At 39.3% G+C, this 27996-nt stretch overlaps 1 protein-coding gene across 1 annotated transcript; it reads right to left on the bottom strand.

Annotated features, from left to right (window-relative positions):
- Positions 1 to 5881: 5881 nt before the first annotated feature.
- Positions 5882 to 27996, bottom strand: LOC106094041 (uncharacterized). Its single transcript, XM_013261212.2, has 2 exons — positions 27803 to 27996; positions 5882 to 6362 (listed from the first exon to the last, which is right to left on the bottom strand). Exons 1-2 carry the CDS (start codon positions 27803 to 27805, stop codon positions 5925 to 5927), a joined length of 441 nt encoding a protein of 146 aa, XP_013116666.1. The 5' UTR covers positions 27806 to 27996; the 3' UTR covers positions 5882 to 5924.

Raw genomic sequence — 27996 nt, forward strand, 5'->3', positions numbered from 1 at the left:
GAATGGAGTACACCTTTCATCCAAACTTAAATTCGTGGACCAATAAAGAGCATATGGGATTCAGATAAAGGCACTTATATTGTTAAACTGTTTGTCAAGCGATATACTATTTTCGTAGCATGGTACTTCACTAAAAGATCTTCAATTGTCGAAAATAAATATTCCAAAGAAATTTTTGTTCCATATAAAGTAAAAGAAGGCTCAGCGGAGCGGGCCCGGGTCAGCTAGTTCGTTATAAAATTTGAATTTGTACCATTTTTGAATTTAAAGACACATGCTCAGAAGAATGGAAGTTTCATATCAACAATTCATAGTGCAGCTTTAGGAGCAATTTAACACTGAAGTTTCAAAAAAACCGCCTATCGCAGACTTAATATGTTAATTTTTTTTTGTTTTTGCTTCAAGCTTTTTATATGAATAGGAATACAAACAAAAAAGGGGAGCAGGAAAATGTTTAACAAGGCCAAAATGGAAAATTCACCGAAAAGCTAGGACGAGAAATTCAAAATGGTTAGAGCTGATGTGTTAGCAAAATTGGGTGCAAAATTTCAATTTCAAAAAATTGTTAGGGCTGCCAATTCTTCATTTGTGGTCCGATTTTTAAAATTCTGTTTTTGCTGGATAGTGCTTAAAAATCCCCACAAAGTCCTCTTGAGGTCATTTATTATCCGATTTCGCCGAAATTCGAGACAGTGAGTTGTGTTAGGCCCTTTGACATCCCTCTTCAATTTGGCCTAAATCGGTTCAAATTTGTATATAACTGCCATATCGTCCGATCTTTCGATTTAAAGTCTTGGCCCCATAAGAGGCGCATTTTTAATTCGATTTCGCTGAAATTTGACACAGTGACTTATGTTATGCTTTTCGACATCCGCATCGTATATGGTTCAGATCGGTCTATATTTGGACATGGCTACCAAAAAGCTCAATATTTTGTTCTACAAAATTTGAACAATGACTTGTTCTTATTAGACCTCTCAATGTCCGTGCCGAATTTGGTCCAAAGAGGACCATATTTCGATATAGCGGCTATGGGGGCATAAATTATGCATATTTCACTGGATTCTGACGAAAGATGGTTTACATATATACCAGAGGTGGCGGGTATTCAAAGTTCGGCCTGGCCGAACTTAACGCCTTTTTAATTGTTTTCTTTTTTGTTGGTGAAGAGAACATATGGATGATGCGTTTTAAGTAAAATTTTAGCAAGATATGCCAATTTAAACGGATGCTATATCTTTATACCCTACACCACTACTGTGTTAGAGGGTATTTTTACTTCGTATATTTGTTTGTAACACCCAGAAGAGACAGAGAGAGAGAGATAGTCCCATTGATAAGCATATCGATCGACTCAGAATCACTTTCTGATTCGATTTCGCTATGTCCGGCTTGTCTCTCTGCATGGCACTCCGTCCATCCATGTTAATTTGTGTACAAAATACAGGTCGCAATTTTCGTCCGTCTGTCTTAAAATTTGGCACAGACATTTTTGTCGGCCTAGAGACGAAACTTATTGAAATTGGAAAAAATCTGTTCAGATTTGGATATAGCTCCCATATATATGTTTGCCCGATATGCAGTTATACTGCAATAAAATGGTCAGTTGTTAACCGATTCTCTCGAAATTTGGCAAGAAGGATTTTCTTCTGACTCTCTTCAGGTGAATTTCACAGAAATCGGTTCAAATTTGGATATAGCTCCCATATATATGTTCGTCCGATTTCCAGTAAAACAGCAATAAAATGGTCAGTTGTTGCCCGATTCTCTCGAAATTTGGCAGGAAGGATTGTCTTATGACTCTCCAAATTGCGGGTGAATTTCATAGAGATCGGTTCAGATTTAGATATAGCTCCCATATATATGTTCGTCCGATTTGCAGTAATACAGCAATAAAATGGTCATTTGTTAACCGATTCTCTCGAAATTTGGCAAGAAGGATTTTCTCTTGATACTCGATATTACAGGTGAATTTCACAGAAATCGGTTCAGATTTAGAAATAGCTCCCATATATATGTTCGTCCGATTTGCAGTAATACAGCAATAAAATGGTCAGTTGTTGACCGATTCTCTCGAAATTTGGCTCGAAGGATTTTCTCTTGACTCTCGATATTACTGGTGAATTTCATAGAAATCGGTTCAAATTTGGATATAGCTCCCATATATATGTTCGTCCGATTTGCAGTAATACAGCAATAAAATGGTCAGTTGTTGACCGATTCTCTCGAAATTTGGCAGGAAGGATTGTCTTATGACTCTCAAAATTGCGGGTGAATTTCATAGAAATCGGTTCAGATTTAGATATAGCTCCCATATATATGTTCGTCCGATTTGCAGTAATACAGCAATAAAATGGTCAGTTGTTGACCGATTCTCTCGAAATTTGGCAGGAAGGATTGTCTTATGACTCTTAAAATTGCGGGTGAATTTCATAAAAATCGGTTCAGATTTAGATATAGCTCCCATATATATGTTCGTCCGATTTCCAGTAAAACAGCAATAAAATGGTCAGTTGTTGACCGATTCTCTCGAAGTTTGGCAGGAAGGATTTTCTTATGACTCTCGATATTACAGGTGAATTTCACAGAAATCGGTTCAGATTCGGATATAGCTCTCATTTTTCACCCTAGAGCCACCAATTTCTCCCAAATTTGTGCACAAGGCTTAGCTCGATGCCAACCATGCTGTCATTTGTCAACAGCAGTTATTGCAGTTTGAACATATTTACTCGAAATTTGATACGGATTGTTTAATAGCCCATCTGAAAACATCCGCCGCGGTCCATCAAAATTGGTTCAACATTGGACATAGCTTCCGCATTGTACTTATAGGGTAGGTGTGGCGTATTATACAGTCCGCACCGCCCGACTTTTGCCCTTCCTTACTGATTTTTATACCCTCCACCATAGGATGGGGAAATATTAATTTTGTCATCCCGTTTGTAACTCCTCGAAATATTCACCCAAGACCCCATAAAGTATATATATTCTTGATCGTCATGACATTTTAATTCTAGCCATGTCCTACCGTCTGTCTGTCGAAAGCACGCTAACTCTCGAAGGAGTAAAGCTATTCGCTTGAAATGTTGCACAAATACTTTCTTATTAGTGTAGGTCGGTTGGGATTGTAAATGAGCCATATCGGTCTACGTTTTCATATAGCTGCCATATAAACCGATCTTGGGTCTTGACTTCTTGAGCCTCTAGAGGGCGAAATTCTCATCCGATTAGAATGAAATTTTGCACCACGTGTTTTGTTATGATATCCAACAACTGTGCCAAGTATGGTTCAAATCGGTTCATAAACTGATATTGCTGGCATATAAACCGATCTTGGGTCTTGAATTCTTGAGCCTCTAGAGGGCGCAATTCTAGTACGATTTGATTGAAATTTTGCAGGTAGTGTTTTCGTATCACTTCCAACAACTGTGCTAAGTATGATTTAAATCGGTACGTAACTTGATATAGCTGTCATATAAACCGATCTGGGATGTTGACTTCTTGAGCCTCTAGAGGGCGCAATTCCTATCCGATTTGGCTGAAATTTTGCACAACGGCTTCTTCCGTGACCTTCAACATACGTCTCTAATATGGTCTGAATCGGTCTTTAGCCTGATACAGCTCCCCTATAAACCGATCTCCCTATTTTACTTCTTGAGCCCCTTAAAGGCCCACGTTTTATTCGACTTGGCTGAAATTTTACACAGTTCTCCAACATATAATTTAATTGTGGTCCAAACCGGACCATATCTTAATATAGCTCTAATAGCAGAACAAATCTTTTCTTACATCCTTTTTTTGCCTAAGAAGAGGTGACGAGAAAAGAACTCGACAAATTCGATCCATGGTGGAGGGTATATAAGATTCGGCCCGGCCGAACTTAACATGCTTTTACTTGTTATTACTTAGGGTTCGCTTTCAGGAGCCTACTGCGAAGGCCCACAGATGTTGGACACCATGTAGTCGCGCCGTAGGCTCAAAATGCGGCCTTAATCGGAGGATAGTCCACTGGCTCTACAGAATCGTGATTAGACCAATACTTATTTACGCCTCAATAGTTTGGTGGACTGCTATGGAGAAAAAGAGCAACGTTAGGACCAGGCAACAAGTTCAGAGAACATGTTGGCTTGGCTTAGGTGGAGCGATGAGGGCCACGCCCACCAGGGCACTGGAGACTACTCTAGATATCTGACTCATTGACATACATATTACATGTGAGGCAGCCACTGTGGCGATGGGAGAAATGATTGAGGATGGGAGCAGCTCTTACCATCGCGGAATAATCGAGGCGACGATAGGAAATTTGGAAAGATGGGAAGAGGTTTCCGATCGGATACCTGAGACGCTGCTTGAGGTCGAGTGCGAGGCACTGCTGCCATCGGCACAGTCTAGGATTGACGAAACCCTAGTATTGCCATCTGGATGGTCATGTAACACGGATGGATCAAAGCTAGAGGACAGAGTGAATCTGGGAGTCTACATTAAGATACCAGGGGCTGAGATCTGTTTTAGACTGCCTGACTATAATACGGTCCTTCAGGCAGAGATCAGGGTGATCACGGGATACTAACGCGAAGACATCGAGTGGGGACATCTGCCAGTAAAATTGCCATAAGGGCATTAACAGTAAAATTGCCATAAGGGCATTAACAAGCTGGACTGTAAGGTCACGAACAGTCTTTCAGTGTAAGAAGGAGATTAACGCCTTCTCTGAGGATGGCACAATCCGCATCGTTTGGGTGCCGAGCCATAACGGAGTAAAGGGGAATGAAAGGGAAGACGATTTGGCAGCAAAGGCCAGAGAACTGCCATCGATAAGCTAGGGTAACCCAAAGCCTTTCGGTTCGACGCAGTCCGATTTAAGAGCGTGGGCGACAAACGCACTCTCTGGAACTGCGAAACAGTCGGTAAAACGGCGAAAATCCTATGGGGCTCTTACTGAAAGGAAGTAAGAAGGAGGTCAGTTTGGCTTTTGTTGTCATAACAGGACACCTAGGGCTTTGAGGTCACTTACGCAAAATCGGTGCGGCAAGTGATAGCATGTGTAGAGCATGTGGGGAAGATTAATAATGCGACTTTAGAGCATTTCCTATGCCGTTGCCCGGCTCTCGCGGCTAACAGACACCGGTACTAAGGTGGGGACACTTTACCAGACATTTACCAACTTAGGGTAGTTGTATGGAAGACAATTAAGGATTTTGTAAGTAGCACGGGATTCCTTAAAATTTTCTTTTTCGAGGTTACTTTTTAGCTTTTAGAGCGCACAATAAGCCGATTACTGACTTAGGGGGTCATGGGGCAGACTAATATCTGGGCCCTATTTCTTTCTCGAAAAGCGAACATAGCATTAACCTTAAAGCTTTGTAATATTTCCCCTAATCCCATAACTATTCATTAAAACAAGTCGATATTTTGTTTTTTAATTTTTTGATTTTTTTTTTATAAATAAAATAATTTTTATTTCAACTTCAACTTTTTGTATGTGACAATTTTCGCGATGATTTCCGAAAAACTCTTCAAATCAACAAATACAACGTTGAGAACACATCATCATTTGTCTCTCTGTACTCTCACTGATGTCTCCGGCTACAATGTCCACGTGCTCACATTCGCCCTGGAGACAACAGTCTAAAATATTACAAAAAAAAAAAGAAAAACGTTAAGAAAAAAAATGAAAATGAAAATCAAACAAAGAAATAAAATTAAATAAAACATTTACAACTAAATTCGCAATTTAATACAATAGTGTTTTTTTTTTTTTGATGTGTTTCTCTTCAAAAGGGTAGGGTTGTGGGGTTTCTTTCAGTGCTTAGGTGTGATGATAAACTAATTTTTACAATTTTAACACATAATTTCTATAAAGCTGACCTCAGGCTTTGGCTTTCGCCGCGACCCACAGTCATGGTTGGGTAGCAACTATCTATCTAAGCACGACGGTGATAGTAGACACGTCTGACATAGACAGGACGTCTGTATTGATAGCCTGATTGCACATTGAAGGCATGTCCTTGAGCTGGGGCAGCAGCACGTTGTTGGAAGACATTAGAGGGGGCAGCATGTTGTTGATGATGGATAATGGGCTGTGGAACGGGACGAGGAGCTGGGTGGGAAATAACACGTGGGGCAGCGAATGCCTGTCTTTGTTGGATGGGAGCTGGGGCAGGCACAAAAGCTCTTTGCACGGGAGCGGCAAATCTGTGAACAGGTGCTGGGGGAGCTGGTCTTGGGGGCTCAGGCAAATCAATATCAATGTATTCGGGCTCAGGAGTGGCAATATCCTGAGGATTGGGACCTTGGGTGGCAGAGTCGGGGAGGACAGCGGCAGCGATGCCAATGAAAGCGAAGCCAATCAAAAGGAATTTCTGAAAAGGAAAATGAAAAGGTAGACAATTTTATAAAAAATGTTGTTAAATTAAGTAAAAAGGTTTAATTATGGGCGAGATGGACCTTGGACGTCTACCAACTCGGTTATATATATTAACCACATTTCGTCAAATACAGGGAAAAATTCAAGATTTATGAACCCATGGCAGCTATAGAAAAGGACGGCAAGGACGTCAAGAGGTCTAACACAATTCACTGCTTACGACCGTAAAACGGGATATCCAAATATAGTACTACCACTATCATATTCGAGAAGAATGTGTATGGGTCTAATACAAATTAAAGCCAGATTATTCCAAAAATGCGCCTTTTATGGCCCCTAGGCCTTAGTATTGGAAGATAGGCATATATTTGTCAGTTATATTATACTAAAAATTTGTACAAACTACCGAAGTTGACACGTGCAAAATGTCAGCCAAATCGGAAGAAAATTGCGGCTTCCATGGGCTGAAGAAGTAAAATCGGGAGATCGGTTTATATGGGAGCTATATCAGGTTATAGACCGGTTTGGACCGAAATGTACACAGTTGTTGAAAGTCTTAACGGAACACTGCATGCTAAATTTCAGCCAAATCGGACAAAAATTGCGGCTGCCAGGGGCTCAAGAAGTCAAATCGGGAGATCAGTTTATATGGGAGCTATATCAGGTTATAGACCGATTTGGATCGTACTTGGCAAAGTTGTTGCAAGTTGTTACCAGGTTATAGACCGATTTGAGCCATATCTGGCACAGTTGTTGGAAGTCACATAGGAACACCACGCGCAAAATTTCAGCCACATCGAAAGAAAATTGCGGCTTCCAGGGGCTCAAAAAATCAAATCGGGAGATCGGTTTATATGGGAGCTATATCTATATCTGAACCTATATGGCCCATTTTCAATCTCCAACGACCTATATTGATACTTAGTATGTGTGCAAAATTTCGAGCGGCTAGCTTTACGCGTTTGACCTCTATCGTGATTTCGACAGACGGACGGACGGACATAGCTAGACCGGTTCAAACTGACAAGCCGTAATAATGCATATATATGGGAACTATATCTAATAATGAACCGATTTTAATAAAAATTTGGTGGACGAGTTGAGACGGTAAATGAAATACCTTATGCAAAAATTTTTTAAAGGTGTGACTAAAATTTTGGCTTCTGCAGCCATAATAGGTCATATCGGCTGAAAAGTATATATATTGGGGAACCGATTTAATGAAATTTTTTAGTCAAATTGGGACATTAAATCAAACACTTCGCTTAAAATTTGGAAAAGATAGGACCAAAACTGTGGCTGCTACAGCCATAATAGATCATATCGGATGAAAGATATATATGGGAGCTATATCTAAAACTGAACCGATTTCAATGAAATTTTGCGAACAACTTGAGATGTTCAATCAAACACCTTACACACAATTTTGAAAAAATCAGATCAAAACTGTGGCTGCTACAGCCGTTATAGCTCACATCGGATGAATGATATATATGATAGCTATATCTAAAACTGAACCGATTTCAATGAAATTTTGCGAACAACTTGAGACGTTCAATCAAACATCTTATGCAAAATTTTGAAAAAATCGGATCAAAACTGTAGCTCACATCGGATGATAGATATTAAAAGGAGCTATATCAAAATCTGGACCAAGCCGATCGATTCACTTAATAATGGGTCTAGCTCGCCTCCAAATGCAAACAAATGCACAAATTATAAAACCCTGTACCACAGTTGTAGTGTAGGGTATAAAAAAGCCAGATCTCGGAGGTGAGTGCATCGATTTAAGTGAAATTGTGTATAAAACTTTAGGGTCAAAAAACCGATGGTGACGCCCTACCCAAAACCCACCCAAACGTACATGTTTACCGATTGGAACAAAATGGGTTTCAAATGGAAGCTATTTATAAGTAGAGTACAAACTTGATATAAGAATTCGACCTCATGTGTTGGGGGGGCCGCCCCACCCACAAAAACCGCCCAAAAATTACATGTTTACCATTTGGGCCATTATGGGTATCAAATAAAAGATAATTGGAAGTAGAATATGATGATTATATAAAAATTTGGGTGATGTGCCAGGGGGACCGCCCCAACCCAAAAATCACCCCCAAAAGACATGTAGCCCGTTCGGGATGATATGAGATGCCAACGGAAGGTAGTTGAGAGTAGAATAGGAAACGTATATAAAAGTTTTGGAAACTATTCCTGGGCGGGTCGCCCACCCCAAAATTATGCACCAAATGGACATGTACACCGCGCAGGCCAAAATGGGTCTCTGAAAGAAAAGTATTTGAGAGTAGAATACGGAAACTATCTAAAAAAAATTGGGTCATTTACCGAGGAGTCGCCCCATACCAAAACCGAAATGGACATGTCTGCCTAACCGCACAATATGAGATTCTAATGGAAGTTATTTGAGAGTTAAATACGAATATAAAAAGTTTTCAATTTTGGACCATGTCCAAAGGGGCACCGCAAGCACTTATGGTTGTAGCGAAGCACACCAGACCAGCTTGTATCCAAATATAGGCCACTCTGGACCTCATTGGGTCCACGGGTATCGAAGGTCTCCACATGACTCACTGTAGCAAATTTTAACAAAATCGAATGATAAATGGTTCTTTTATAGATCCAAGGACTTAAATCGGGAAATCGGTATATGTGCCAACTATATCTATATACAGGCCGATCTAGACCATACTGGATGGGAATGACGAGAGGCCTAACACAACTCTATGTGCAAAATTGGGTAATAAATGACTGAATGAATGAATGTTTTAACCGCAGTGCAGATGATAGCATGTCCGCCTAAGACGCTAAACGCCTGGGTTCGAATCCTGGCGAAAGCATCAGAAAAGAATGTCAGCAGTGGTTTGCCCTACTAGTGTGAGGTACTGTACCATGTAAAAACTTCTCTTCACTGCGACAAGCCGTTAGGATGCCGCCATAAAAAGGAGACCCCTTATCATTGAGCCTAAACTTTAATCAAACTGCACTCATTGGTATGAGAGAAGTATCCCATGTTCCTTAATGGATTTGAAATTGCAATTTGCAGACCTTAAATCAGGAGATCGGTGTGTATGGCAGCTATATCCAAATATAGATCGATCTAGATCATAATCGGTACAGATGTCTAACTTTCAGCGAAGTTGGGAATTGGGCAATTTTAAGGACTAAGACCTTGAATCGGGAGATCAGTATATATGGCAGCTATATCGAAATATAATCCGATATGAACTGTATTTGGTGCGGATTTCAAGGGACAACACACCGTGAAATAGGGTACTACATATTCTGATATCTGAAGAGGGGGGCGGACCCTCCCCCTTACCCTAATTTTCATAAACGCCATATCTCGGAGACTAATGATGCGATTTAAGCGAAATTTTGCGTGCTCTCTTAAATTAACCTTAAAATAAAAATTTGGTATCCAAGTTTCGGATGGGGTATACCTAAGGGGACCGCCCCACCCCCAAAAACTACCAAATATATATATAGACCAATCAAGACAATATGGGGCTCAATTGAAAGGTATCTAAGAGTAGAAAACGTATCTGATATCCAATTGTCGGCCTTAGTATTTGGGGGACCACTCCAACCCCTAAAACACCCCTAGATCGAACATATTTACCGACCTTTTCTATATGGGAAATGAATCAAATGAAAGGTATGTAGAACCAAGTTTCTGGGGGTTAATTTGCTGTAGTAGAACACGAATCTGATATATATTTTTTTCAGGGCCAAGTCACTGGGTGGCCGCCCCATCCCCCAAACCGGACTTGTGTGCCGACTATGGAAATATGGGTCTCAAATGAAAGGTATTTGTGAATAGACCACGAATGTGATATCAATATTCGGGACCAACTATCTAAGGGTCCTCCCACCCCTATTACACCCCCAAATAGGACGTATTTGCTCACCATGACAATTTGGGTCTCAAAGAGAGTGGAGCTCGATATTGATAGTTTTAAGGGCCCATATCCCAAAACGGACATATTTTCTGACTTTTGCAATAGGGGGTTTATAAGAGAGGTATTTGAGATTAGCAAACGAGTTTATTGTGCAATTTTGAGGCCAATGGCAATATGGGGTTCAAATAAATGATATTTGAGAATAGATACACCGTAGCGCAGAGGTTAGCATGTCCGCCTATGACGCTGAACGCCTGGGTTCGAATCCTAGCGAGACCATCAGAAAAAATGTTAAGCGATGGTTTTCCCCTCCTAATGCTGGCAACATTTGTGAGGTACTATGCCATGTAAAACTTCTCTCCAAAAAGGTGTCGCACTGCTGCACGCCATTCGGACTCGGCTATAAAAAGGAGGCCCCTTTTCATTGAGCTTAAACTTGAATCGGACTGCACACATTGATGTGTGAGAAGTTTGCCCCTGTTCCTTAGTGGAATGTTCATGGGAAAAATTTGCAGTTTGCAAGATGCTGATATATTTTCAGGGCTAAGGGTCTGGGCGATCTCCCACTCCCCAAAACACCCCTTAATCGGACATATTTACCAACCGTGTCAATGAGGAGTTTTAATGAAAGGTTTTGGTGTGTAGAGCACAAAATTGATACCTACTTTCGGGACCAATTTTCTGGGGTCTACCACTTCCCCAAAACACTCCACATGGAGCAATTATTTACTGGCCATTGCATTATGGATTGCATATATGGATATGGGTTTAAATTAATGCTATTTAAGAGTAGAGCATGAAGCTGATATTTTTTCAGGATAATAAATGTGGCTTTTATGGGCCTAAGACCCTAAATCGGAGGATCGGTCTATATGGCAGCTATATCCAAATCTGGACCGATTTGGGCCAAATTGACGAAGGATGTCGAAGGGCCAAACACAACTCAATGTCCCAAATTTCATCTAAATCGGATAATAAGTGGGGCTTTTATGGGCCTAAGACCCTAAATCGGCAGCTATATCCAAATCTGGACCGATCTGTGCCATATTGCAGAAGTATGTCCAAGGGCCTAAGACATCAAAATCGGATAATAAATGTTGGTTTTATGGGCCTAAGACCCTAAATGGGCGGATCGGTCTATAGGTTATATCAAGATATAGTCCGATATGGCCAAATATGGAAAAAAAGTTTAAAACTACTTCCATGAAACTACTTCTGAAGAAAATGTTGAACATTAAAAAATTTTTAATTTTTGATACCCTCCACCACAGGTAGGGTGTAAACTAATGGGGGGTAAACTAATTTCGTCATTCTGTTTGTTTATGTCGATCTAGCCATGTCCGTCCGTCTGTCTGTCGAAAGCACGCTAACTTCCGAAGGAGTAAAGCTAGCCGCTTGAAAATTTGCACAAATACTTCTTATTAGTGTAGAACGGTTGGTATTGTAAATGGGCCATATCGGTCCATGTTTTGATATAGCTGCCATATAAACCGATCTTGGGTCTTGACTTCCTGAGCCTCTAGAGGGCGCAATTCTTATCCGATTTGGCTGAAATTTTGCATGACGTGTTTTGTTATGATATCCAACAACTGTGCCAAATATGGTTCAAATCGGTTCATAACCTGATATAGCTGCCATATGAACCGATCTTGGGTCTTGACTTCTTGAGCCTCTAGATGGCGCAATTATTATCCGATTGGAATGAAATTTTGCACCACATGTTTTGTTATGATATCCAATAACTGTGCCAAATATGGTTCAAATCGGTCCATAACCTGATATAGCTGCCATATAAACCGATCGTGGGTCTTGATTTCTTGAGCCTCTAGAGGGCGCAATTCTTATCCGATTTGGCTGAAATTTTGCACCACGTGTTTTGTTATGATATTCAACAACTATGCCAAATATGGTTCAAATCGGTTCATAACCTGATATAGCTGCCATATAAACCGATCTGGGGTCTTGAGTTCTTGAGCCTCTAGAGGACGCAATTCTTATCCGATTGGAATGAAATTTTGCACCACTTGTTTTGTTATGATATCCAATAACTGTGCCAAATATGTTTCAAATCGGTTCATAACCTGATATAGCTGCCATATAAACCGATCTTAGGTCTTGACTTCTTGATCCTCTAGAGGGCGCAATTATTGGGTTGCCCAAAAAGTAATTGCGGATTTTTTAAAAGAAAGTAAATGCATTTTTAATAAAACTTACAATGAACTTTAATCAAATATACTTTTTTTGCACTTTTTTTCTAAAGCAAGCTAAAAGTAACAGCTGATAACTGACAGAAGAAAGAATGCAATTACCGAGTCACAAGCTGAGAAAATAATTTGTCAACGCCGACTATATGAAAAATCCGCAATTACTTTTTGGGCAACCAATATTATCCAATTTGCCTGAAATTTTGTACGACGGATCTTCCTATGACCATCAATATATGTGTTTATTATGGTCTGAATCGTTCTATATATGTATCGGGCGATATAGCTCCCATATAAATCGATCTCTCTATTTTACTTCTTGTTTTTTTTTTTTTTTAATTAAAACATGGCAAAATCTTTTGGTGTTAGACAACAAATTTCCATTTTCCCCCTCCCCCATTCCTTTTTTTTTTGCATAGTAAATCTTATTTATTTTCTTTGCTTATCTATGCGTTTATTGTTCAACAAATAGCAAAAGCCATCCATCAAGAATTGTTGATAGCTTAAATGGCATTCAAGCCACACACCTACAATGTCCACAGAGAATCATTTCACTTTCAAACCACACACCTGTCCCACTGTATAAATGAATAGGAAATCACTTAAATAAAATCACTAAATTACGATGGCTTATGATGGCCAATCGTTTTACTTTCATTTACCACAAGGTTAGAATAAATTCTTAAAAATCCACTTCTAAGCAGACAAAAGAGGAAGACGCCATGTCAGTGGACAATCAGGAATGACTAGATTTTAAACAAATTCTAATTAACGCAATACGATTTAAATAGTCATTTGTAAATTCGAATTTTCATAAATTCTTTGCTTGTCAGTTATTGTTGAAATTTGTGTTTTATAGGTTTTTCGACATTTATCGGGTTAAAGTTGTCTCTGAATATTCAAAAAAAAAATTCAATATTCAGTGAATATTTCCATACAAAATTGTGTTTTAAAAGAATTTTTTGAATATCAACAAACTTCTTCAATAAGAGGTTTGGCAATATTCGAATATCCAATTACCAATAATGATGTATGCTTATAATTTTTAGAGGTTTTGCCACCGAAAACTTAAATTTTATGACACTATGCTGGTATTACCAGCTGAAATAGTATTAATCCATAATAAACATTGGTTTATGATGAATTCGGAATATTTTTTGATATGTTTAAGATCATCCATTATGAAATCAGCTAATAAAAAGCGTGTTATAAATAGTATCATATTGGGTTGCCCAAAAAGTAATTGCGGATTTTTCATATAGTCGGCGTTGACAAATTTTTTCACAGCTTGTGACTCTGTAATTGCATTCTTTCTTCTGTCAGTTATCAGCTGTTACTTTTAGCTTGCTTTAGAAAAAAGTGTAAACAAAGTATATTTGATCAAAGTTCATTCTAAGTTTTATTAAAAATGCATTTACTTTCTTTTAAAAAATCCGCAATTACTTTTTGGGCAACCAAATATATACGCCAATTTTCTGAATAGTTGAATGTTTTCAGCATTGGAAATCAGAGAGTAGCGACTGAATTATTGAAACATTTTTTTCTCAACTTTTTATGACACTATCAATAATACATAAAAATTAATTTGTACAAAAAACCAGTAAGAGCGTGCCAAGTTCAGCCGGGCCGAAACTTATATACCCTCCACCATCAATCCCATTTGTCGAGTTCTTTGTGCGGTATCTCTTTTTAGGCTATGAGGCTACACCAAGTTATAGTCCGATTCGGAACATAAATCTAATGCTGAACATTGTGCAAAATTTCAGTCAAATCGAACAAAAATTGCGCCCCCTAGAGGAGGCTCAAGAAGTCAAGATCCAAGATCGGTTTATATAGCAGCTATATCAAAACATGAACAGATTTGGCCCATTTACAATCCCAAGCGACCTACGCTAACAAAAAGTATTTATGCAAAATTTCAAGTGCCTAGCTTTACTTCTTCGGAAGTTAGCTTGCTTTCGACAGACAGACGGACAGACTTAAAATGTCATGCCGAACAAGAACATATATACTTTACGGGGTCTTAGATGCATATTTCAAGGTGTTACCAACAGAATGACGAAATAAGTATACCCCCCACCCCCCCCCCCCCCCATCCCATGGTGGAGGGTATAATAATAGCCGTTTTCCTAGAAACACCACAATACTCTGGATTTCAACTAAAACTCAAAATGTTTAGAATTGAATTTTTCCCATCGATGGTTATTTAGTTGCAAAAGAAAAAAGTTTCTTTAAACTTTATTTTCATGAACAACTAGCTGGACAGGGCCCGCTTCGCTGCACCCTATACTGAGCCAGTATAGGGCTCAGACCGAATAAGAGAGTGTATTCGGTCTGAGCCCTATACTGGCATGGTCAGGAAAAAAGTCCTGTTTGAGGGTGCTGATATTTGCTTTCAGATATTTCCCCCCCATTGGGGATATTATATTAGTGCTGTTCTCCCAAATTTCTTTCATTTGATTGCTATGTTGGGTAAATATGTCCTCTATGGGGATGATTTTGGGGGTGAGGTGAACCCCCATGCATCAAATTCGTGCTCTAGTCTCAAATACCTTTCATTTGAGCCTACTACTGTCATTATTGGTTCAAAATTCCATTTGAAGGGCTTTAGAGTTGGGGGCGGTCACCCTCGACATCCCAGCTTAAAACAGTATACCAAAATTTCTGTTTTTGAGTTATTATGAACAAACAAAATTTCGCTTAAATCGCCCCACCCATAACCGAGATCTGGCGTTTTTGAAAATCAAGGTAAGGGGAGGTTCCGCACATTTGGATGTTAAATATACTTCATTCTCTTGGTTTTGGTGGTGGATTGGAGTAGCCAAACCCTTTGCTCCGAATGTGAATATCAATTTCATACTCTACTCCCAAAATCCCAGGGGAGTTTGTGATATGAGTCGTCCCTGAAACACTTGGCCATAAAACAGATATCAGGTTTGAGCTTCTTTTTGCTATAATCCACAAAATATGCCCAGTTTGAAGGGTATGTAGGCTGGGGCGGGTATGTAGGCTAGGGCGGGTATGTAGGCTGGGGCAGGTATGTAGGCTGGAGCGGGTATGTAGGCTGGGGCAGGTATGTAGGCTAGGGCGGGTATGTAGGCTGGGGCGGGTATGTAGGCTGGGGCGGGTATGTAGGCTGGGGCAGGTATGTAGGCTAGGGCGGGTATGTAGGCTGGGGCAGGTATGTAGGCTGGAGCGGGTATGTAGGCTGGGGCGGCCACCCACGCACTTAGCCCTGAAAAAAATATCAGCATCGTGTTCTACCGTTAAATTCCTTTTATTTGAGCCCCAATTGCCATTGGTTTAGAGAGAATTTATGCAATTAGACTACCCCCAAATACTTGGCCTTATGCCAACTTCGTGCTCTACTCTTGAATACCTCTCATTTGATACCCATTTTGCTCAAAGCGGCAAAAGTGCCCTATTGGGCGGATTTTCCAGTGTAGGGGACCACCCCGAATACTAAGGTTGCAATTTGCATATCAAGTTCGTAATCTACTCTTAATTGCCTTTCATTTGATACCCATATTGTCCCAATCGGTAAGCATGTCCGTTAGAGTGGGTTTTGCGATGGGGCGTTCCCCCATGTTATTTGACCCCTAAATTTTATACCAATTTCGTTTTTTTTTTTGGGGTAACATAAGGTAGCATGCAAAATTTCGCTTATATCGGTGCACCCATCTCCGAGATCCGGCATTTTTGAAAATGGAGATATGGGAGAGGGTAGCCCCCCCCCCCCACAAAATTTGTCAACATTTTATTTCTATAGAAAAATTTTGTCTAAATTTTATTTCTATAGAAAATTTTTTCAAAATTTTTTTCTATAGAAAATTTTGTCAAATTTTTTTTTTCTATAGAAAATTTTGTCAAAAATTTTTTTTCTATAGAAATTTTTGTAAAATTTTTTTTTCTATAGAAAATTTTGTCAAAATTTTTTTTCTATAGAAAATTTTGTCAAAATTTTTTTTTCTATAGAAAATTTTGTCAAAATTTTTTTGCTATATAAAAATTTTGTCTAAATTTTATTTCTATAGAAAATTTTGTAAATTTTTTTTTCTATAGAAAATTTTGTCAAAAAATTTTTTCTATTGAAAATTTTGTTGAAATTTTTTTTCTATAGAAAATTTTGTCAATATTTTGTTTCTATAGAAAATTTTGTCAAGATTTTGTTTCTATAGAAAATTTTGTCAAAATGTTATTTCTATAGAAAATTTTGTCAAAATGTTATTTCTATAGAAAATTTTGTCAATTTTTTTTTTCCGTAAGAAATTTTGTCTAAATTTTTTTTCTATAGAAAATTTAATCAAAAATTTTTTTTCTATAGAAAATTTTGTCAACATTTTTTTTTCTGTAGAAAATTTTGTCTAAATTTTATTTCTATAGAAAATTTTTTAAAAATTTTATTTCTATAGAAAAATTTTGTCAAAATTTTTTTCCATAGGAAATTTTGTCTAAATTTTTTTTCTATAGAAAACTTTGTCAAAAATTTTTTTTGTAGAAAATTTTGTCAAAATTTTTTTTCTATAGAAAATTTTGTCAAAATTTTTTTTCTATAGAAAAATTTGTCAAAATTTTTTTCCATAGGAAATTTTGTCTAAATTTTTTTGCTATAGAAAATTTTGTCAACATATTATTTCTATAGAAAAATTTTGTCTAAATTTTATTTCTATAGAAATTTTTGTCAAATTTTTTTTTCTATAGAAAATTTTGTCAAAATTTTTTTTCTATAGAAAATTTTGTCTAAATTTTTTTTCTATAGAAAATTTTGTCAAAATTTTTTTCTGTAGAAAATTTTGTCAAAATTTTTTTTCTATAGAAAATTTTGTAAAATTTTTTTTTCTGTAGAAAATTTTGTCAAATTTTTTTTCTATATAAAAATTTTGTCTAAATTTTATTTCTATAGAAAATTTTGTCAAAATTTTTTTTCTATAGAAAATTTTATCAAAATTATTTTTCTATAGAAAATTTTGTCAAAATTTTTTTTCTATAGAAAATGTTTGCATGTTTGAAAAATTTTTTTGTACCCTGGACCATAGGATGGGGGTGTACTAATTTCGTCATTCTAACTCCTCGAAATGTTCGTCTAAGACCCCAGGAACTATATATATTCATGATCGTCTTGACGTTCTGAGCCGATCTAGCCATGTCCGTCCGTCTGTCGAAAGCACGTTAACTTTCGAAGGAGTAAAGCTAACCGCTTGAAATTTTGCACAAATACTTCTTATTAGTGCAGGTCGTTTGGGATTGTAAATGGGCCATATCGGTCCATGTTTTCATATATCTCTCATTTAAACCGATCTTGGATCTTGATTTCTTGAGCCTATAGAGGGCGCAACTATTATCCGATTTGGATGAAAATTTGCGTGAGGTGTTTTGTTATGGTTTCCAACAATCGTGCTAAGTATGTTTGAAATCGGTCCATAAACTGATATAGCTGTCATATAAACCGATTTGGGGTCTTGACTGCTTGAGCCTATAGAGGGCGCAACTATTATCCGATTTGACTGAAACTGCGCATGACGTATTTTGTTATGACTTCCAACAACTGTGCCAAATGTGGTTTAAATCGGTCCATAACCTGATATAGCTGTCATTTAAACCGATCGGAGGTCTTGACTTCTTGAGCCTCTAGAGGTCGCAACTATTATCCGATTTGACTGAAATTTTGCATGACATGTTTCGTTATGACTTTCAACAACTTTGCCAAGTATGGTTCAAATCGGTACATAAGCTAAAGCTAAAGCTGCCATATAAACCGTTCTTGAATCTTGACTTCTTGAGCCACTAGAGGGCGCAATTCTTATCTTATCGAATATGGTCTGAATCGGTCTATAGACCGATACAGCTATGACGCTAAACGCCTGGGTTCGAATCCTGGCGAGACCATCAGAAAAGATTTTCAGCGGTGGTTTTTCCGCTCCCAATGCTGGCAACATTTGTGAGGTACTACTATGCCATGTAAAACTTCTCTCCAAAGAGGTGTCGCACTGCAGCACGCCGTTCGGACTCGGCTATAAAAAGGAGGCCCTTATCATTGAGCTTAAACTTGAATCGGACTGCACTCAATGATATGTGAGAAGTTTGCCCCTGTTCCTTAGTGCAATGTTCATGGGCAATATTTGCATGCTAACCTCTGCGCTACGTGTGGCCTGGATAATAAAGGCGCCTTTTAATGGGCTTAATACCTAAAATCGATAGAACCATTGGTTGTATGTCTGAACCATTTTTGGGTTGTATGTCTGGTTTAATGTATCTCACAGTTTCAAATTTCAGCCAAATCGGAAAATAAATGCACCTCTATAAGGTTAAGCCGATTAAGGCACGATTGTTAGATGTCGCAATAGAACACTACGTGCAAAATTTCAGCCCAATCGCACAAAGATGGCGGCTTCCAGGTGCTCAAGAGTTCCAATCGGAAGATAAGGGACTTATATCAGATTATATACCGATTCGAAGGTACGTACTAGGTACGTTTGTTATGAGTCGTAACAGAACACTACTTTCAAAATATCAGCTCAATCGGGCAACAAGTTCTGCTTCCAGGGGTTGAAAAAACATTATCGCAAGATCGGTTTATGTGGGAGCTATATCAGGATATTAACCGATTTGGGCTGTACTTGGTACAAAACCTTTCGTGCAAAATTTCAGCCAAATCAAATAAAAGTTGCGGTTTCCAGGGGCTTAGGAAGTCCAATCAGGAGATTGGTTTTATATGTGAGCTATATCAGGCTATAGGCCGATTCAAACCATACTTGGTATGGTTGTTAGGAGTCGTAGCAAAATGCTAAGCTCAATGGGGCAACAACTTCTGCTTCTAAGAGCTGAAGAAACCAAATCAGAGATCGGTCTATATGGGACGATATTGACCGATTAGGGCCGTACTTTGCTGGAAGTCATAACAAAACATTCCGTTTATAATTGTAGCCAAATCGGATAAAAATTGCGGCTTCCCGGGGGTTAGAAAGTTCAATCAGGAGCAGATATGGCAACAAACTATTGGTTGCCCAAAAAGTAATTGCGGATTTTTTAAAAGAAAGTAAATGCATTTTTAATAAAACTTAGAATGAACTTTAATCAAATATACTTTTTTTATACTTTTATTCTAAAGCAAGCTAAAAGTAACAGCTGATAACTGACAGAAGAAAGAATGCAATTACAGAGTCACTAGCTGTGAAAAAATTTGTCAACGCGGACTATATGAAAAATCCGCAATTACTTTTTGGGCAACCCAATACATCAATAAGAAGTATCTGTGCGAAATTTCGGCTAGCTTTAAGCGTTCTGCTGTAATTTCCACAGAAGGATGGACGGACATCGCTAGATCGACATAAAATTTCATGAGTCATGACTATCAAGAGTCATGACTATATGATGGGGTCGCAGATCAACACCTCGAGGTCTTAAAAACGGAATGACTATATGAGTATACCCCCTATGGTGGTTACCTACCACAAGATCATTATCTATCCTCACTTGACAGAGTGTTACAACCTTCACACTTAACATTGCCGATTTGTGCAAAAGCAAAAAATCAATACATATCAATTACTACTCGTTTTCGTTTTTTGCCTTTCAACTTAAATGTCTTCATTTTTAAATGCCTAAACGATGTGATGAGAGGAAGCAAATCGAATTCCACTGAATTTTGATCTTCTTATGTATCATTCGTTGGCCCAAATGCATTTCAAGCAAAGATTTATAATGCCTTGCCTTGACAATGTCCTAATCTAGATTGGCTCGCATTAATCATTCGTTTAAATATTCAATACGAAATTAGTCTGCGTTTTTTAAGATTTTTTCAAATGCTTTAAAATTTTATGATTAGCTTGTTTAAGCTGTCTGAGCCATCATAAAAACTGAAAATGATAAAACGGCGTTTAAATTGGTCTTTGATTTGCCTTTTGCTGCATTATTGTTATAAATCATTGATGAGGGGGCAGTTGGCAAAAATTATAGGTATTTGGACATGGAAGATACTCTGAAATATTTTAAAATCTTTTGTAAATGCGGCCATTGTGAAACCAGTGCTGACATATGGAGCACTGGTATGGTGGAAGACGGAAGAGTATACGGACCAAAGAACTTTACAAAGTACAGAGACTGGCATGCGTCGGAATCACAGGAACGTTAAGATCCGCACTGCAAGAAGGTTGTTGTTGTAACCACATTTTCATGTGTAGGTGGCCATCCTCGTCAAGCTTCCGGTCCAAAGGGTCGATTGCCGCGGGAATAAGGTGGCCATTGGTTATTTAAAGCCGCCAATAACTCGCCTTGTCATAGCGAACACCAAAGGCACTCAGGTGCCTCCCGACCTCTCACTGAGACTCTCCGCTCGATACCGCTGGTGTTCTTATCGATTCTCTGGAACTTGGTGATAAACGAAATCCTCTTGAATCTCAACGTAGATGGCGAGAGACTGAGCGCATATGCGGACTTCGTCGTCCTATTCGAGGCAGATTCCTATCGATGATCAACGAGATTATGGATCACTGTGGAGGCTTTCGAGATGGCCTACCAAAATTGGGTTGCGGACCAACCCAAGGAAGATGTAGCTGGTGCTCTTCATTCGGAGATATATGGAACCGGATTTCAGACTTCCATCTTTGAATGGGACCACTCTGCAGTGGTCAAAGGTGGTGAGATACCTAGGCCTAATCCTCGATTCGAAAGTGTTTTGGAAAAGGAAAACGAAGGATAGGTGACGGAAGGCAATGTGCCCATTCTTCTCCTGTAGAACGATGATCGGTAAAAAGTGGGGAATAAGCCCCAAGATGATATGTACCCGGCCATTGTGAAACCAGTGCTGACATATGGAGCACTGGTATGGTGGAAGACTGTGGAGAGAGTGGAGAGAGGGAACTTTACAAAATACAGAGCCTGCCCTACGTCGGAATCACGGGATCGTTAAGATCCGCACTGCTAGAAGGTTGTTGTTGTAACCACATTTTCATGTAGAGGCGGCGATCCGCGTCAAACTCCCATAGGTGAGCAAGCTCATTCCGGACCGATTGCCGCGGGAACAGGGTGACCATTGGTTATTTGAAGGCACCAATAACTCGCCTTGTCATAGCGAACATCAAAGGCACTCAGGTGCCGCCCGACCTCTCATTGAGACTCTCCGCTCGATACCGTTGCTTATCCGTGACTGCCGTTGCAGCTACTCCGTATGGAGCATTCCATTATCAGCAACCTGTGGACGCGCCCAATAGCTCGCAGCTAAGCTTCTCGTGACAGCAATTAACAGCAGACAGATGGGACCTCAATGTTCTAGCTTGTGTGGTGCTCCCAGCTATACCGTGCCGAAGGCTATGCTGAGAAGGCAATGCTGAGTTTAAGGTCTACATGCGGGGCTGTCCCGCAAAGGTAGCGCTTAAGCTGAGGGAACTTGGCATGTTGGGAGAAGGCGGACAGGGTCCCCTCTGCATGTCAGGCATGCTGAGGGTAGGCTAAAGAGATTCTCAGAGTACCTATTGGCGAAACCGATTTGGTTCTGGATTCGCTTTTCCGTAAAGGAGGAGTTAAAGGCAGATTTTGTGTTTGAGTTGAATGAAACCTCGGTCTTCACTGATGGCTTTAGGATGGAGTCAGGAACGGGATTGGCGATCGATTCAGAGGTTCACGACCACGGTGTGTTGTTTAGACGGCCGGACGAGTGTACGATCTTTCCTTTTGCCTGAAAGATCGTGCCATCATGTAGGCCGCAAACGATATGCGGAGGTTGGACCTTTCATTCTCGAAACTCAGGATGTGTGGACAGTACGGCGGCCCTCAATGCCTTGAGTTCGAGGGCATGGCAGAGTGTGGGCCTCCGAACGAGCTTCTGGCTCATAGGTTAGGTTATGTTAGGTTGAAAAGAGGGTGCAGATATTAAGGACCACGACCAGAGATACAAGAAACTCAGGATATATGAGGACAGTATGGCGGCCTTCAATGCTTTAAGTTCGAGGGCATGGCGGAATGTGGCGCTCCGAATGGGCTTCTGGCTCTTAACGTTGTGTTTGCGTGTATTCCTGGACTCATTGGTGTTCTGAGCAAGTACGCCTTGAGGGGATCCTCCACGGCAAGCCAACCTGTGGCCGGTCTTGCACACGTGCCTTTAGTCAAACTACTGAATATAGCAAAGGAGATGGCCAGGCGGTGGCAAAGTGAGAGTCTGTGGATTGATTTCAGATTGTCAGGACACTCTGGCCATCTATTGACCGAAAGAGGTCGAAAGAATTGTTGGCCCTTGATAAGTGGTGATTAGGTACGATTACAGGAGTCATAATCGGACATTGTGCGATAGGCCATATGGCCGCGCGCCTTATAGTTCCGCAGAATGAATACTATGGACTATGTCTTGATGGGGATGGGGAAGAGATAATCAAACACCTGTTTGTTTGTTTGTGTGTTCCTTATAGACTCAGAAACGACCGAATCGATTTTCTTGAAATTTTCCCAGATGGTGCATAATGATACCGTGGTGAAAATAGGGTATTACATTTTTTGATATCTAAAGGGGGGGGGGGGGGGGGGACCCTCCCCCTTACCTTAATTTTCAGAAACGCCAGATCTCCCAGATGGGCGTTGCGATTTAAGCGAAATTTTGTGTGCTCTTATATAGTACCCTGAAAATAAAAATTTCGGATAGGATACCTAGGGGGGCGCCCCGCCATAAAATCTACAAAACATTTATTTAGACCAATCACGACAATATGGGACTCAAATGATAGGTATTTAGGATAAGAAAATGTATCTGATATCCAATTGTCGGACCAAGTGTTAGGGGAGCCACCCCAACCCCCAAAACAAATCTTGATAGGACTTATTTACCGTGGCTTATGACCATGGCAGTATGGGACTCAAATGCGAGGTATTTGCGAGTAGAATACGAATTTGGTATCCAAATATGGGACCAAGTTTCTGGGGATGCACCCCTTTCGCACAACACCCCCCCACAGGACTTATTTACTGATCATGGCAATATGGGGCTCAAATAAAAGGTATTAAACTGCAGGATTCGATATCTGATATCCAAATATGGGACCAAGTGTATGGGGGGGGGGGGGGGGGGGGGGGCGCCCCTTCCAAAAACAACCCCCAAATTTACTACAATAGCAATATGAGGCTCAAATGAAATGTCTTTGGGAGTAAAGCAAGAATCTGATATCAATATTCGGAAAAGAAAATTGTGTATGGGGACACCCCCCCCCCCCCCCCCAAAACACCACTTATTTGCTTATTTGCTGACCATTCCAATATGCCGCCCCATCCCCCAAAAGACCCCCGAAACCGGTCATGTTTGCCGACTATGGAAATGTGGGGCTCAAATGAAAGGTATTTGGGAGTAGACCACGAATCTGATAGTAGCATTAGGGACCAACTCCCTAGGGGACGTACCACCCCCATAACAATGCCTAAATAGGACGTATTTGCTCACCATGATGATGAGTGGATTTCGATATTGATAGTTTTAAGGGCCCATACCCTAAACCGGACATATTTGCTGACTTTTGCAATAAGGGGTATAAATGAAAGGTATTTGAGATTAGAAATCGAATTTGATATCCAATTTTGCGTCCAATGGCTATATGGGGTTCAAATAAATGATACTTGAGAGTAGCCTGTTAGTCTGTAACGGTCTTAAGACCATAAACCTTCATATCGGTGTATATGGCAGCTATATGTTAATATGGTCACATATAAACCATATTCTTGTCGAAAATCGGAGCCGTTTCAAATTTTAGCGAAATCGTACAAAAAGTACGCCTTTTAAGGGCTTAATATCCTTAATGGCCAGATCAGTCAATATTTTAATTTTTAAAGACTGTAGCGTGATTACAACCGATGGACATACAGACGAACGGACGGATATTTTCATATTTCTTCATAGGATCGGAAGTGGATATTTCGATGTGTTGCAAATGGAATGGCTAAAGGAATATATCTCCTATACTATGGTGGTGGGTATAAAGACAACATTCGATATTTTCGATAGTTTTAATAATAAATATCGATAGTTGCGATACTATCGTTAATTTCCCATCACCTATATTTCAAACGGAAATGGGAAGTAAAAATCAGGACATGGATTTATATAGAAGCAAAATACAGACCAAAAAAAAACAAAGATTAAAAAAGTCAGTTGGAAGTAATGAGAGAAATCATTGCACAAAATGTTAGCCTACTCGGATGAAAATTGCGCCCTCTATAGGCGCAATGTGTTTTAAAGTATGCATTCAGTGTTGGATTGCTTATTATAGCCACCACCGAAGGAAGAGGGCATATTCATTTTGTCATTCCGTTTGCAACACATCGACATATCAATTTCCGACCCTATAAAGTATATATATTCTTGATCAGCGTCAAAATCTAAGACGATCTAGCCATCTCCACCCTTCTGTCCGTCCGTCTGTCTGTTGAAATCATGCTACAGTCTTCAAAAATAGACATATTGAGCTGAAACTTTGCACAGATTCTTTTTTTTGTCCTTAAGCAGGTTAAGTTCGAAGATGGGCTATATCGGACTATATCTTGATATAGCCCCCATATAGACCGATCCGCCGATTTAGGGTCTTAGGCCCATAAAAGCCACATTTATTATCCGATTTTGCTGAAATTTGGGACAGTGCGTTGTGTTAGGCCCCTCGACATCCTTCGTCAATTTGGCCCAGATCGGTTCAGATTTCGATATAGTTGCCATATAGACCGATCCTCCGATTTAGGGTCCTAGGACCATAGAAGCCACATTTATTATCCGATTTTGCTGAAATTGGGGACAGTGAGTTGTGCTAGGCCCCTCGACATCCTTCGTCAATTTGGCCCAGATCGGTTCAGATTTCGATATAGTTGCCATATAGACCGATCCTCCGATTTAGGGTTTTAGGCCCATAAAAGCCACATTTATTACCCGATTTTGTTGAAATTCGGGACAGTGAGTTGTGTTAGACCCCTCGACATCCTTCGTCAATTTGGCCCAGATCGGTTCAGATTTCGGTATAGTTGTCATATAGACCGATCCTCCGATTTAGGGTCCTAGGACCATAAAAGCCACATTTATTATCCGATTTTGCTGAAATTGGGGACAGTGAGTTGTGCTAGGCCCCTCGACATCCTTCGTCAATTTGGCCCAGATCAGTCCAGATTTGGATATAGCTGCCATATAGACCGATCCCCTGATTTAGGGTTTTAGGCCCATAAAAGCCAAATTTATTACCCGATTTTGTTGAAATTTTGGACAGTGAGTAGAGTTAGGGCCTTCGACATCCCTCGTCAACTTGGCTCAGATCGGTCCAGATTTGGATATAGCTGCCATATAGACCGATCCTACGATTTAGGGTTTTAGGCCCATAAAAGCCACATTTTTGTTACCCGATTTTATTGAAATTTTAGACAGTGAGTAGAGTTAGGCCCTTCGACATCCCTTGTCAACTTGGCTCAGATCGGTCCAGATTTGGACATTTTTGTTACCCGATTTTATTGAAATTTTGGACAGTGAGTAGAGTTAGGCCCTTCGACATCCCTTGTCAACTTGGCTCAGATCGGTCCAGATTTGGATATAGCTGCCATATAGACCGATCTCTCGATTAAAGGTTTTGGGGTCATAAAAGGCGCATTTATTATCCGATTTTGCTGAAATTTTGGACAGTGAGTTGTCTTAGGCCCTTCGACATCCTTCTTCAATTTGGCACAGATCGGTTCAGATTTGGATATAGCTGCCATATAGCCCGATCTCTTGATCTAAGGTTTTGGGGTCATAAAAGGCGGGTTTGTTGTCCGATGACGCCATATAGACCAATATCCCGATTTATAGTCTTGGTCCCATAAAGTCGCATTTATAATACGATTTCACTTAAATTTTACACAGTGACTTATGCTAAGCATTTCGACATCCGTTTAGTACATGGTTCAAATCGGTTTAATTTTAGATATAGAGCTACTTAAAAGACCAATATTTTGTTATACGCAATTGAAAAATGACTTGTACTTAGAAGTATTTGGACCAAATCGGAACAGCTGCTATGGGGCATAAGGTATGCATTTTTCACCGGATTTTGACGAAAGGTGTTTTACATATATACCCGAGGTGGTGGGTATCCAAAGTTTGGCCCGGCCGAACTTAACGCCATTTTACTTGTTTTTGTTTAATTTTGAAAAAGCCGGAACTGTTGCGATAGTATCCATCGGAAAAATATCAATCGATATTCAGTCAAAAAAATTAAATATCGATAGTATCGATATTTTGCCAGCTCTACTTCATCGGTCTATGTTCCTTCGAAGACGACCTTGGATATAACGTTATCACCATTTTTAACCCTGGGAGCATTTACATGAAATTATTTTTAATAAGTAAATGGCAAAGACCAATTCATCGATTTCAATACAAGTTGAAGAAATCTTCGCTAAAAAGTTGCTCTGTACTAGGCAGCATGTATCTGAGTGAAAACCATTCTTCCGAAAAATTGCCCAACAGGCCAAATTACTATGAGAGTTTAAGGAGGCCTCGCCAGATCCTTTGGGGACAATAGGGTACTCCGATGATAGGTCTTTGTCAGTAGTGTGTTGATATAAAATCAATATTTGGGGTTGTGTCTTGGGCCATACATCTCCAAAACTCTCCGCATAGGATGTGTAGGCAATATGTGGTGGCGCAAATTAAAGGACTTTGGGAGTAGAGTGTGTGTCTTCAAGATATTTAAAGAACAGTCTCTATGCTAACACTCATTTATGTATCCAACTGCTCTGGGCCTGCAAGTATGACATCTTGTCCCCCAGTGTGTGCAGAAGTGTGTAAGCTTTTCCATCTCTTATGCTGGACGCTTTTGAAGTGGTGTGTCCTTTATATAAGTAAACATTGGACTTTTTAAGAAAAAACTGTATCACAATTTCATTCAAAGACCAAACGTTGACTTGGCTAAAAGCCCTTAAAAGATTTATGACGTTTACAGATGAATCCTTTGGTAAATTCACACATATTTTTTCATCAAATAGATTTTTAGCGCACTAAGAAAATTTTTTAGAAATTTATTTATGATATGACATTGTTCTAAAACATTTTGTTTTTGTCTTAATTTTTCACAATTTTGCCAAATATTTTTTTTTTTTTTAGTCATCTATGAAAATCCACAAATGTTTCCCAAGCCTTTTCGCTTTTCTAATTTCACTTTTGAAATTTTCTTCTTTTATATTGAAAATAGACATTTTTGGATTTTTCAAAAATATAGTCCCACACTTTCACATTTATTTAGAACGGGTTTTCAAAAAGTTTTCTTCTTCCCTTAAGTATCCATTCAATGTCTTGGATTGTTCTTGAAATAGTTTCACATCACACCTACCATTTTGTATGGTTTGATTTTGTTTCGTTTGAAAAGCACAAAAAGAACACTTGATGTAATGCAAAATAAAAAAAAACGGGTGCACGATTTTCGTTTTTCTTTTCAATTAATATTTAAATTTGATTCTTTTAGAAGCGTTTTGTTATTGTTTGATTTTTGTTCGTTATTTTGTTTTGTATTCGATTGATTTTTTG

The sequence above is a fragment of the Stomoxys calcitrans genome, chromosome 1, assembly GCF_963082655.1.
Source record: "Stomoxys calcitrans chromosome 1, idStoCalc2.1, whole genome shotgun sequence".
In the NCBI taxonomy this organism is placed as follows: Eukaryota; Metazoa; Arthropoda; class Insecta; order Diptera; family Muscidae; genus Stomoxys; species Stomoxys calcitrans.